At 43.0% G+C, this 12,473-nt stretch overlaps 1 protein-coding gene across 2 annotated transcripts in view; it reads left to right on the top strand.

Moving 5' to 3' along the window:
* PPP1R17 (protein phosphatase 1 regulatory subunit 17) overlaps positions 1–12,140 on the top strand; it is a 34,983-nt gene extending 22,843 nt beyond the window's left edge. For both annotated transcript variants that reach the window (XM_074575515.1, XM_074575512.1), the window contains 3 exons: positions 1,228–1,380; positions 2,851–3,012; positions 9,912–12,140. In XM_074575515.1, coding sequence (XP_074431616.1) covers positions 1,228–1,380; positions 2,851–3,012; positions 9,912–9,991 — 395 coding nt within the window. In that variant the 3' untranslated portion in view covers positions 9,992–12,140. The remainder of the gene's footprint in view (positions 1–1,227; positions 1,381–2,850; positions 3,013–9,911) is intronic.
* The last annotated feature ends 333 nt before the right edge of the window (positions 12,141–12,473 follow it).

Raw genomic sequence — 12,473 nt, 5'->3', positions numbered from 1 at the left:
TTAGCAACCCAGAAATAAAAATCTATTTGCTCAGTGTTACCCGTGTGATGACAATAACAAAACACAAATGCAATTTCACTTGCTTGTCAAAAAAAGTGCCTCGCCGCGGGCAAGCATAATTTTATAAACTTTCTTTATCTGGCCTGCAAGGAAGGTATCCTAGTTCTGCCTCTACCACACAGCATTTCTAGCTACAGGCACCTCTTTTACAGCTGCTGGCATACCAAACATAATTGTTCCATGAGATTACTTATTTAAATAAGTACAAAACGTGTCCCATTCTACAGTTGGGAAATCGAGGCAGCGGGAGGTTAAACGAGCTCATTAGGACTGCGCGGGAAAACTGTGAGGGCTGGAAAAAGACCCCACATCTTCCAGGCACTTCACCTGCAGGTTGTCCTTCCCATATCTACCCGCAGGCTCACAGATGTACAGCTGCCTCCAATAGCGCGAGAGAGCCTGGAACGAAGTCCCATTGCACCCAAGTCTGCAGTCAGGGGTTGGGTGGGGGTAGAGGACCCTGCTGAAGTCAAACAAGCAGCTTTTAAGAAATCAAAGCAATGGCTTGCATGATGATACTAATGACAGGCTAAATTCAATATTTTCAGCTTGCATAAGCACACAGAAATGCCGATCCTTGCAGAAAAACCGTGCTGACCAGCTGAGTCATCTGAGTCAAGGCTTGTTTTAAGGGAAAACCAAAAAATCCAGGGTAAAGTTACATAAATCAAAAGCGAATACCGACTGCTCAGTGGCTCTGGAAATAAAGCCAACTCTCGAAGGGAACAATATACTGGCTCGGTTTACCAATACCTCAGGCCGAACCCGCACACATAAATCTTTCCTCCACAAAAGAGCCCTTGTAACTCTTGAAGACAGCCCGCACAGTTAGCGCTGGACGAAACAGGGATGGCCATGGGACCTCCGCACTCGATGGTGCAGCCTTGCCCCTGCCATGTAACACACCGCTGCCCACAACTCTCTGCCTCTGTTTTATGTCTACCACCTAGAACACAGGAGGACCACCTAAGTCACTTGACTCCCACATAGTATGGCACAGAGGCCTCTTGTACTGACTATTTAAGAGATGTTTCTCCACAGGCATTTTAATCTACTTGGACGAAGGCAGTATTATTAAAACTTTCCTTTTTACCATCTGGTTTATTAATTCACCTCAGTTTCAATTTCTATCCTTTTCTTTTTTCATTTGTTTTCCCCTCCTTGTAGAGGATCTTTCAGAGCAGCTGATTAAGAGCTGTGACCTCAAAAAGAAACCAAGAAAGGCTAAAACCATACAGGCTTCTCAAAACACTGAGCAGGACCAAAAAAAGCCAAGGAGAAAAGATACGCCGGCTTTACACACCCCACCACCCCTGACAGGTAAGCGATACATCTCCTGACTTCAAAAATCTCAGTTCAACTGAGTGGATGGAAAGGACCAGAGAACCTTCATTCACTCATATCACCTCGGAGGTGGGCAAGAAGGCAGCTCCATGCCATGCGCACCTGGGAAGGCAGGCAAACAGAGAGGATGACTTTCTCAAAGGCATTCCCTGTTAGACAAAGGGGATTTTTTTCAAAGGGTCAGGGAATACCAAGGTGGGTGGGTGCATGCTCCTGAAAAACGTGCTCCCTTGGGGCGCATAGGCTTACTGCCTTTACGTGATAAATGATGTGTATTTATCTATAGCTGCTGAGCCATGCCTGGTGTCCCAATTCAATCTGGTCCAAAATCAAAAAGGATCCAGTTCAGCCACTGCACTCTCTTGTGAAACTCGTACCCAGTGCTCAGGGGGAGGATGAACAGGGACAAGGCTGGGAGGAGACCAGAGAGGCACACAAGCCGGCTGCGGGTTGCTCCTCCTGGAAATCGCAGGGCTCTTGTGTTTATGGGGACTCTGGCAAAGGGCGGGTGTTTTGGGAAGCCAGAAACCATCGCAGCAACAAAGGGGCTCCTTGTAGGATGCTCCCTGGTGCTGTGCATCTACAGACCTCTGAAGCTCAAGAGCCAAATGCCACCAACCTGGGGAAGGGAAGAACGAGCAGAAGACTGCCACCGAAACCTGACGATCTTCCAAGACCAGCAGCGGGAATAAATGTTTGTCGCTTCTCTCTGCTAACAAGCACTCCTTGTTGTGCTCTCCAGGGAGAGAGCTGTGCTCTTGTATCCACTGCATTGAGTTCTTCTTCCCATGCCGCACATACACAGAGGAGTTAGCTGGTAACTACTTGCATGGCCCCCGGTGTACCCACAACAATTCACCAAGTCAAAAACAAGCAGCTGGGATTTTCCAGTGTTTGTAATCCAGATATTGAACTCAGCACCTTTGACTCTGTTCAGCTCTCACATGTATCTGCTCCTCCATGGTTCTCTCCTAGGGAAGAGCTGCTCAGAGCCTGGAGAGGTGCATTTTATGCCCACAGTACTCATACCATAAAGAAAACAGAGCTTCACTACTTAAAATAAGCCATTTCTGTGCGGTCACATTGCCTCCCAGCAGAGGCTTGAACATCTGTATGATTAAGCTACTTTGATAAGATGTCTAAGCTTCTGGAATAGAAGATCGCACTCATCTTTACCGTGATTTCTGATGGGTTGCACTTTAGTCCATTAAGTGCAACCAGAAACCAGGTGACCTGATAGCATCACTGTCTATAGTCTATGGGATTGAGTTGGAGGAAATGTATACCCTTGCAAAACCTAAAGAGTAGGTACACCATGCAGAACAGGTCATCCACTTGCGCAGCCTTACTTCAGAGCAGTCATTGTGAAAGTTACACAGGTACAAATTTCTTCAATGTGAACAAGGCTGAAGTGGCATTTAATTTTTTTTTTTTTCTTGCCTGCAGGCATACTTTCAGACTTTTCTGATAATCTGCTGAAAAGATACGGTATCACAGAGAAGCCACAGAGAGAGAGAGTGAGTCCAGGCTCTCAGATCACTGAACTGGAGCAGAAAAAGCCCAGGAGAAAAGATACGCCTGCAATACATATCCCACCCTTGATAATAGGTAAGAAACTTACTTAGGTAAAGGTGCGCCAAAGAGGAAGCAAAACGTGGCTACCGTCAGAGGTCCGCTTGGGAGGAGGCTGGAAGGAGGTTGTTCTGCCCAGTGTGCTCAGCAGTTCCTGCTGAACTGGACCTATTTGATCAAAGTGTATAATAGCAGTGGTGGCTCATGGAAAGTCTTTTCTGTATTTGCTACTCATGGTTTTGGGACAGAAGGGTAGGGGAGTAAGAGAAGACATTAAGTCACTTGATTATCTATCTCTTGCAAACCTGATCCTACTTTTGTAAAAGGCCAACTACTGCCCTGCTTTTCAAATTGAGCACATGCAAATTTTTAGGTCACCAGCACTATACTAACATAGCTCACACTGTCTCAAACAACCTGGAGCAAACTCATCCTGATTAACCTTCTCTCCATTCCACAGTCCCTAACATGCACTGAGGAAACCAAGCTGTGATGAACTTCTCATTAACAGCACCTTAAAGAGGGTTCTGTGCTTCTGGCATAATACACAGTGCAGCAGCTAATTTGCTTGGTGACCATATGAAGTCAGCCAGACATGTTTTGGTCCTAAGACCCTTTGTTTGTTGCATTTCCCATATTCCTCTATCACAAAAGAGCATCAATTCACCAGTATTTCTGAAGGTCGTTGAAGATGTAAAGCACTGTGTAAATGTTAATTACTACTGCTAGCTAGGGATGCAGGAACTGGTGCAAGCTTGTATACTACGCACCAGCCCTTTCCAGATCACAGGATGGAGCAAAAAACGAATGAACTAATGAACAAATGAATGAACAAAAACCAAACAAACACCAGATCCAAAACTAGTGCCAAAACTGGAAAACACTGTTGCCTTAGGAACCTCTTGTATGAACTAGTTTTGCAGTGGGCTGGCGCTATCCAGCTGTGAGGCACACTAAATGAAGAGGTCCTGAGACAGATACTCTGGCCCTGAGCAAGTGCTCAGTACATCAACCACCTGAAATTCAGGTACACTTTGAATGGAATTTCCTGTATACCTAATAATTATAAGGTGTGCAGATGACTGCATCAATCCAAATACGCACTTGGATTTGTAGACATCTCCTTTCTTTGTGAATTGGAGCCTTCACACCTGACTTAAACCTGTGTAAGAATTCTTTTCATTTAATCAGTATGAGGCTCCCAAAAGCAGGGACTACGTTTGCAGGACCAAGGCAGCAAGCGTGGTGAATACTAGTGCCTTGCATACTGATCTGCCTCAGGAAAATGCAACGCTCATGGAACTCAAGCATCTCAATGGCTTGCGGCATTGGAGTTGCTGTGAGTGAGTCACTGGAAACCCGGTCCAATCATCTGCTGGGGGAAATGGAAGCTATCATACAATTTCTGAGCCCAACTGCAAATGCTCCACTTCAAAATATTTAATATAGAGCACTGATAATGAACCGCTTATATAATTGCTGGAGGAAATTACCCAGCAAATTACCCAACATTTCACATGACAAATAAATTAGGTGGGAAAAAATCATAGTCTTTTAGGGATCAATTCAGAAACAGAAGCAGAGGCAAAGTTTATCAAACCATTGGTAATAAATATTAGTCCTGTGTATCGTACTTGAAGCCTACTCTTCCCATGGACCTTGGAGGAGAGACAAGAAATTATTTTGGTCAGTTCGAAAGCACCCACAAGAAAAGTTGCCTTTCGCCATTTATAACACCATTGAAGATGCTGCGTGTCCCTTGCACTTCGGGGTATACATGGGGAAGGAGAACCTGAAAGCAAAACAAGTCTGATTGATAGAAATCAAAGATGAAACATGTGACACTGAAACTGAGAGGCTTGACTCTTCTTTGGTTTAAATGTAATTGCTAGCTAAGAGGATGCAGCAAGGGTGAATTATTTCCTTGACCTGCCTCAACAGCACTCTGGTTGGCTTACCACCTAGTCACTTAGGACCTCAGGTTTCCACCCTAGATTTAACTAGCTCAAGTAGGCACTTAAGAGAGAAATAAGAATCATTGTAAGGGTCTTCACCTCCTGCCTCCCATGAAGACTTCCTCTTTAACTTTGAATAATTTTCAAAGTGAAAAGAAGCTAATACAAGTTATATGGTAACAGAAGCATGTTATAAATCCCAAATGATTTGGCAATCAAAAAACTCAAAAGGGAAGAGTGCAAAAAAAGAAAAGTGCAGTGACCTTCAAATATGTGACAAAATTCAAACTGTGTGCATTTGCTGTTGGGGAATGATAGAAAGTAATGCATTTTTCAGCCATTTGCAATTATCCCTCCAATAACACTTTCTTGCCTACTGGTGAAGCCACCTTCCAGCACTCAGCATGGAGTCAGAGCAGCCGGCTAGATGCTCCAGCTTTTCCAGATCCTGTATTCTGGGTCCATTTCCCAACGACTGACCCCCTGTGGCAGACTTGTGCCTGTATCAGGGGCAAAGCAGCCTGTGTGTTCGAATGCTTGAATTTCATTCCCTCCCTACTTTAAGCACGCATATTTTCTTCTCAAGATACATACCAACGTACAGCGTTCTGCTGGTTGAAATTCGCCAGCGGTGGCTCCGTGACTTGCTATGAAAAAGCGACTCATTGTGGCTGAGGGCTGCTCCAATATTTACTACTTGTTTACTTTCAGGGTTATCCCATCAGGTAGCAGACAGAGCACAAACAAACGGACCTCTTGCGGAACTGCTGTGAGAAATAGAACCTGAATTATAGACTCGAGACCTGAGGAGCCCCGGCAGGGCTACGTGCGCTAAATAAATATAGACAGGCCTTTCTGTCCCCATCTCCCTGTTATTGGCGTGGCTGCCGTCAGCAGCACACTCAGTGCCGCCTCCATCCCTTGCGACCTGCTAATGAGGATTGTCCCCGTTTCTAACATTTCCCCTTCAGATCCCTCCCAAACGCCACTTCCAGATGCCAATTCAACAAGCTCCGCTTAATTGCTTGTAGTAACAGAGCTTAATTACTAGATTATCTTTTTAAGCAGCTGTCCACACAAAGAGCTTCATTGTAAATGTAGATAAAAATGGCAGCTGTGTTATCTCTCTCCGTTTTGACCAGCTGGTTATGAGCACTTCAGGATGGTCCCTCTCCTTCTTGGGTGACCAGAGATATTTTCTATCGCAAATAAAAGCAAGTCGAACAGACCACACAAAGTGATGAAAATTAATGTAGCTACCACACGGCACATGATCCAAGTGAGAAATAGAATCAGTTTTACACCTTGCAAACACCCAAGAGGGCTGCTAAATCAGGATCTGAACATTCCTGAATGCAGGAACCCATGGCTACCTGTTGTCTGCAGAAGGAGACTGAGGAAATCGGTCCTTAGCCAGCTTAAATGTCTAATCCTTGGCATCACAAAACCCTCCCCTACAGGGGTTTGACTTTTAAATTTATTCAACCTTCAAACTCCTACAGAAGTGGCGCAAATAAATTATGCCATGTGCGTATAAATGAGCCATGAGCAGAGGTCCCCTCCAGTGGCCAGCTCTCCTTCAGTCAGTCAACACCTTGGCTTTCTGAAGGGATTAGACTAGAAGACAAAATATAATCACAATTCTAATGTGTTTTTTTTTCCCTCTCACATGACAGCAAATGATTTGAATCTGATCCAAATCCTGTATTCAGCTCTGGGCACTCTATTGCCATCCTCACTTAGCAATATATTCAATTAACTGAAGTATTTCTGAGAGATCTTCAGGCCTGTGGGTTTGAGCAGGAATGTAAATACATGTGTAAATATGGGATCACGGTTCCTGAAATGTGTCTGCTTAGGGTTTCTTAATCAGATCAGAGATAACTAGTAAAACCACAGTTCCAGACCCTCATTCTCCCTCATGCCCTAGAAAACTAGTTAAGGTAGCTCCTTTTGGATAACATCAACCACCCAGTGAAAAATCTCTGAGTGACGCAGGAGAAGTACAGCAGTTTAATGTCATCTCGTGTCCTTTTCCAGTGCAAGGGATGTGACTGGAGCAGTCCAACGCTCTTCCAACTGAGCTGCTGGAGTTGTCCATAAGCAGTCAAGGGGAACTGGTGACATCTTGGTGGTTTTCTGATTTACAACCCAGGAGGAGTAGCTTAGATCTAGGTGACACGTGGCAAATGGTTGATTTAAGCCAGCTCCTGCTTCTGCCTACGTTTGAGCTTCCTAACAGAAGCTCCCATGTCTCTGAGCCTTTGAGGCCCTAGTCTCTAGCTAAACATTGCAAGTAGTTGCAATTTCTGTTGGGAAAATATGGCTACATCCTATTTCTCTGCTGTTTTCATTAGTCAGATCTCTTGGCAGATATTAACAGAACAACCTACCAATCCTTAAAACAGACCTGCAGGATGAGCTGCATTTCATAATACACACAGCTGGGAAAACAGAGGCGGGGAGGCTAAGTGATTTACTTAGACAGTAAACAGAGAAAGACTGACTTACAAATGTTCCCCAATTCCTAATCCTGCTCACTCCTTTAAACCCAGAATTTCCAAACCACATAGAGTAAAGCACACTTTCCCCACAAGTGATCAGTGGCATTATATCAAAGAAAATAATCCTTTCCCTGTTTTATGGAAATAATTCTTGCAAAGACATCCCATTTGTATCCTCCCTCCACCATTTTGCATTAAAAGGATGATTTTAAAGGCACATAGTTGTCCTTGAAGTTGCTGGTGGTCCATGGTCTGGAAAGTTAATAACTTGCAGCTCCAGGCTGCATCCTCCTCTGAACTTTGAATCCTGAACTCTGCTGAAAGCCTTTGGAGTTCATCAGTCACTAAAGTGATGCATCATCTTGCTATGGATTGTGGTAAGCATCTGGCCCGCTACTGATGTGGGTCCAGCTAAGAGCTGAAAAAATTGGCCTGGCTGCCACCTTCCAGCTGTCTCTAGCTCTAAAAAGGCTAGCTTATGTGCTATAATCAAGCCATTAGAATTACATAAACATACTTTTCCTTCATCACTTCATAATTCAAATAAGAGACATGATTATGAAGCACAGCGCAGCTTTATTTAGCTTACATTCCTGATTTCTTATTCCTGAGTTTACTCAGAAGATAGGTTAGCTCTCATCAAATGATCCATTGTAGCTTCACACTTCAAGCATATTTTAGCTATGTCTTCCTCATTCCTCAAGTGCTCCATGAAGAAAAAATGACAACAATAAAAAAAAACACTTTCCCCTACCGGCCCCTGCCCCCTAAATCCCAAAGGCAACAGGAAAAAAAAAAAAGTCTGTATTTGCCTAAGTTGTCTATATGAATAGAAGTCTGGGTGGGGAACATTTATATCCATCTCCATAAAATGGCGTAATTCTTTGCAGTTAACAATGGTGGTTACTCAATTGCTGCCTGAGCAAATGAAGTCCTTTGTGTTTCAAAATAATATTCATTCATGCCTTTCAGTTTATCTCATGGTCCTGCTGAAACCAGCTAGTTCACAAGACCAGCATGTAAATGAAGCAGGAGCTAACTTAAATGAAGGGCAGTATAGGTTAATATTTTCATTAATTCATCACCTCTTGAAAAGACTCCAAAGTTGAAGAAAATCTTCCTGTGTGGTATTGCTCTATTTTCAGAGCTTGTCAAGACTGAAAGCCTTCTCTGTGAGAGGGCTTTCGATGCAGAAAGAAGCAAAACAGGTTGGTTTGACTGCACGGCTCAGCTGGTTAGCGCAGACTGAGAGCAAACAGCAGGAGACCAAATTAGGGAGAGATTTCATTGATCTCCACACAATGGTAAACCTCATCCTGTTTTTAGACTACGTTAACCTCCACACCAAGGAATGTGGGCATAAAATATATCTCACAGGTCACTTGCTTTTTACTGGGAACAAGCAAAACGAAGCCAACCTGTTAAAACAGGGATGAAGAACATTTTCTCTCTAACACATTGTCCTCTCTTCACTCAATGAATTTAATTTCTAATAGAGAGAACAGTTACAGTAATCATAATATCTTGGTATCACCCAAAAGACTCAAGATTCGTAAGGGACTTAGAGTTTTAAGTGTGAGAGAAAGACAGACAGAGAGAAGCGGGGAGAGAAAGATACTTGTGGAAGGTATGATCCACGACCTATCTATATAATAGAGGAGGACTTTGGAAGAAGGCAACACTTATACATAGAAAGATACTTCACACAGCATACCTACAGCTGATGAAAAGGTTCCTGGAATCCCCATGGTGTGCTTGAACTACGAAATCAATTCCCTTTCAATATCACGCCATATTGTTCTTTGGGGCTTTTGTGATAGGGATGAAGCTTTATTTTTCTTCTAGGATGGCTAGGCTTCAAAGCTTGTTAAGATCCTAAACATCAGTAAGCCATATACTGCCTCAAAGCCTTCAGTAACGTACCTGAGTGTTTTAACATTGATCTTAATCTGGTTGCTTTTGCAATTTATTGATATGCGGGTATTCTAACTTTTGTCTCTTTTGGCATCTGGATTTGCAAATTCTAAGTAATATTGCTGTGTACCTATAGAAAACAAGCATGCATATACATGTTCGCATAAACTGACTGAGTCACAAAGATTAATCACAGTGTTTATTTCATCATGCAAGCTCTTCCCCTTTTATAGCTTCCCAAAGTCTTTTAACAAACAGTTTCCCACATGAAACTTCGGTGTCTCTTTTCACAGGTAGCAGAAATATGCTGGATTTAAGAATGCCTGATAAATTTAGCTAAAAATGCAGTGATCCAGTTCTAGTTCACTAAATATCAGGAGACTGATGCGTCAAAAATAAATGAGGAGTAGCTCCCATGATGCTGGAAAACTACTTAGGATCAAGAAATTAGAGAGAACTGAAGGATTCTTCTTATTCTGATATTTTTCTAAAGAAGTAATATTTTAAATCAACTCCTTTTCTCTCTCTCTCTTCTTTTTTTTTTTGTCCTGCTGTTTTTAAGGCACTAAGCTGCTTACAGAAGAAAAGCAAACAGTGATTATGGAAGATGAAGAAAAGGATGGAGACACAATCCCCAGTTAAGATTACAGTGATATTTCCAATAATGCAGTGTAAATAATTCTGGGTCATTCAAAGTGGCAGCACATAGGAAAAACAGGCCTTTCATTTTTATAAATAATAATTTTCTCAAGCATGCACTTGAATTTAAAGTCTCTTCAAGTGCTTATCTGCATCTCATAAAATCCCAGCAAGCATCATAGGAGACGACGACAGAAATTTCACTTACATGCGGAGTTGGAAGGATTCGCTTGTCTTACTAAAAGCAGCTTTCCAGGATCTTTGTCACTGAGGAATCCACCTCAGACCAGATCTAGCTTTGCGCAGCGTGGTGAGAAGGGTTAACACAAAGGACACCACCAATGTGCTGTACCTGGCACTAGATACCAGAGCGGTTGGTAGCACAAGGCCGTAAAACATCAACCGATGATTCAAATTGCATTTTTCTCCTGACGGTTCACCTCATTCGTCCAGCTTTCCTCTGCTGGAATAACACTGACCACGGTGCAAATTCCCACGTGGGATAGATGGAGAGAGTGGGAGGGCAGGAATCAACTCCAAGAGTCCCTGAAATGCAAAGCAAGCACTTCCTCTGCCTTATCTGCTCATGACTTGTATTTGTGAGGAGAAAAAAAGGTAGATTTACTGCAGTACAAAAACTTACAGCTAAGGGCTGCCAACGCTGACACGTCAAAGGGAACGGAGGGCAGAGACACAGAGAAGAGACGCATACGGGAAGTGCAGCGCCTGCCTGTTGCACCAGGGTAGACCATGGATTTTTTTTTTTTTTTTTTTTTCTCTTTCAAAGGTTTTATTCCTGGGTTGGTGAAAGACAAACTAGTTGGAGAGTTGATCCTTCTACACCATATTTTTTCTTTTGTCATCTGCTTTTTAAACGGATTCCTAGGTTGTCAGTTAGGAGGGTCTGCCAAGATCAAAAATCACAAGGCGGGGGGTAAAAACTGAGTGAAAGGAATAGCATTACTCCATGGCATACGCATACTGAAAGGTGGGACAGCACCATGCTTTTATTTTTCTTTTTAATAGTTTACCTCATTGATTCAGCCAAGAATTGTTTCCACAGCCAGCTACAGCCTTCGGCATTTGTACAGAGACAGGTACTTGTAGAATATTATACAAAATAGGTAGAACTGGGTAGTTTTGTGCTTACCTTAATAGCTCCATGCGCTAGATGGAGCAGTGCTGCCGGCTGGACCCTTAGGACCTCAGCAGAGGGGTTAAAGATTATTTAGCCTGGCAGGTTGAATTTAGTTATCTTTTTAACTAAGACCCTTAGGCAGACAGCTGAGGAGCACACTAGTTTGGACTTCATTTGCCACAGTGACTGACCCAGCATCTTTCATGACAACGCAGTCGATTCGCAGATATCCAGCTTCAAGATGTAATCAACAAGCTTATAATAAATAATCGTGAATTAAAGTGTACAAGAGGCCAGCTATATTATTAATGGGATGCCTGACACCTAGGAGGTGTACTTTTTTTTTAATCCTGTTAATCTATCAGTGAGATGAGATAATATTTAAAATATAATCAACCAATAGTTCATATAACAACACTCATGTAAGGTACACAGTAAACTATGTCACAGCAAGTACGTGACAAGAAATACGTGCAATCTGAGATGGCTTTACCAGTGAAGATGGTGAATATTGTCAGTGCACAATACAGCAAGAGTGAGAGTGTGGAGTCCTGAAAAGATTCAAATGACCATCAGCAACGGATTAGCTATGAAAATGCACATCTTCAGACATGAAGGCCCTTTAACAGCACAAGGAAGGAGCACAAACAGGATGCAGCTGACTTCACTGCTCTAAAGAGGATTCGTTTCCAAGCCTGGGGAATGCTGACCCAGCTTAATATGAGAAAAAGGAGCACCCTTTAAGCCTAGCACTATATGTTCTTCGCCAAAGAGGAGTTACAGTCCCAGTGACACCTCTGACGGCACAGCAGCCTAATTTACCATCCCTGTATAGATCAACTTGAAGCCCAGCCATAAAAATGCCGCGACATCCATCATTTGCTGCAGTTCATTTAAAATTGCATATTCATAGCGTGGTAATTCAGTATTTACTGTTTTTCCACCCAGGAGCAACACGAGCAACTAAAAAGTCATTTTTCACTTGGTCAATTAAGTAAATAGGAGGTTTTGCAATGTTCCTGGGAAGCAGTGTGATGAATCGTTTCTCAAAGCCTTCACCTGCCTCATTGCACCCAGTGAAAGTGTTAAATGTTACTTTATTTAGGAGTAAGATACCATTTTTTTCAAATCAGATAAACGCTGCCCCTTGCCCCAAAACAAAGCCTTTAGGTGTTGCAGAATCGTGTGTGGACTGTCCAATGCCATGAATGTGGTCTATGTCAGTCAGTCTCTGAACTCTCCCTTTAAGACCAGCGAGTGCTAAAACTGCAGAGATTGCTCTCCCAGGCAAATGGCTGGAGCTGGTGTGTTCTGGGGCAGAAATGCTTTTGTACCCAGTGTCCCCCA

This window comes from Larus michahellis, chromosome 2, assembly GCF_964199755.1.
Source record: "Larus michahellis chromosome 2, bLarMic1.1, whole genome shotgun sequence".
Classification (NCBI taxonomy): Eukaryota; Metazoa; Chordata; class Aves; order Charadriiformes; family Laridae; genus Larus; species Larus michahellis.
The sequence above is the reverse complement of the archived record's forward strand: the minus strand, read 5'-3'. Positions and strand labels throughout refer to the sequence as shown.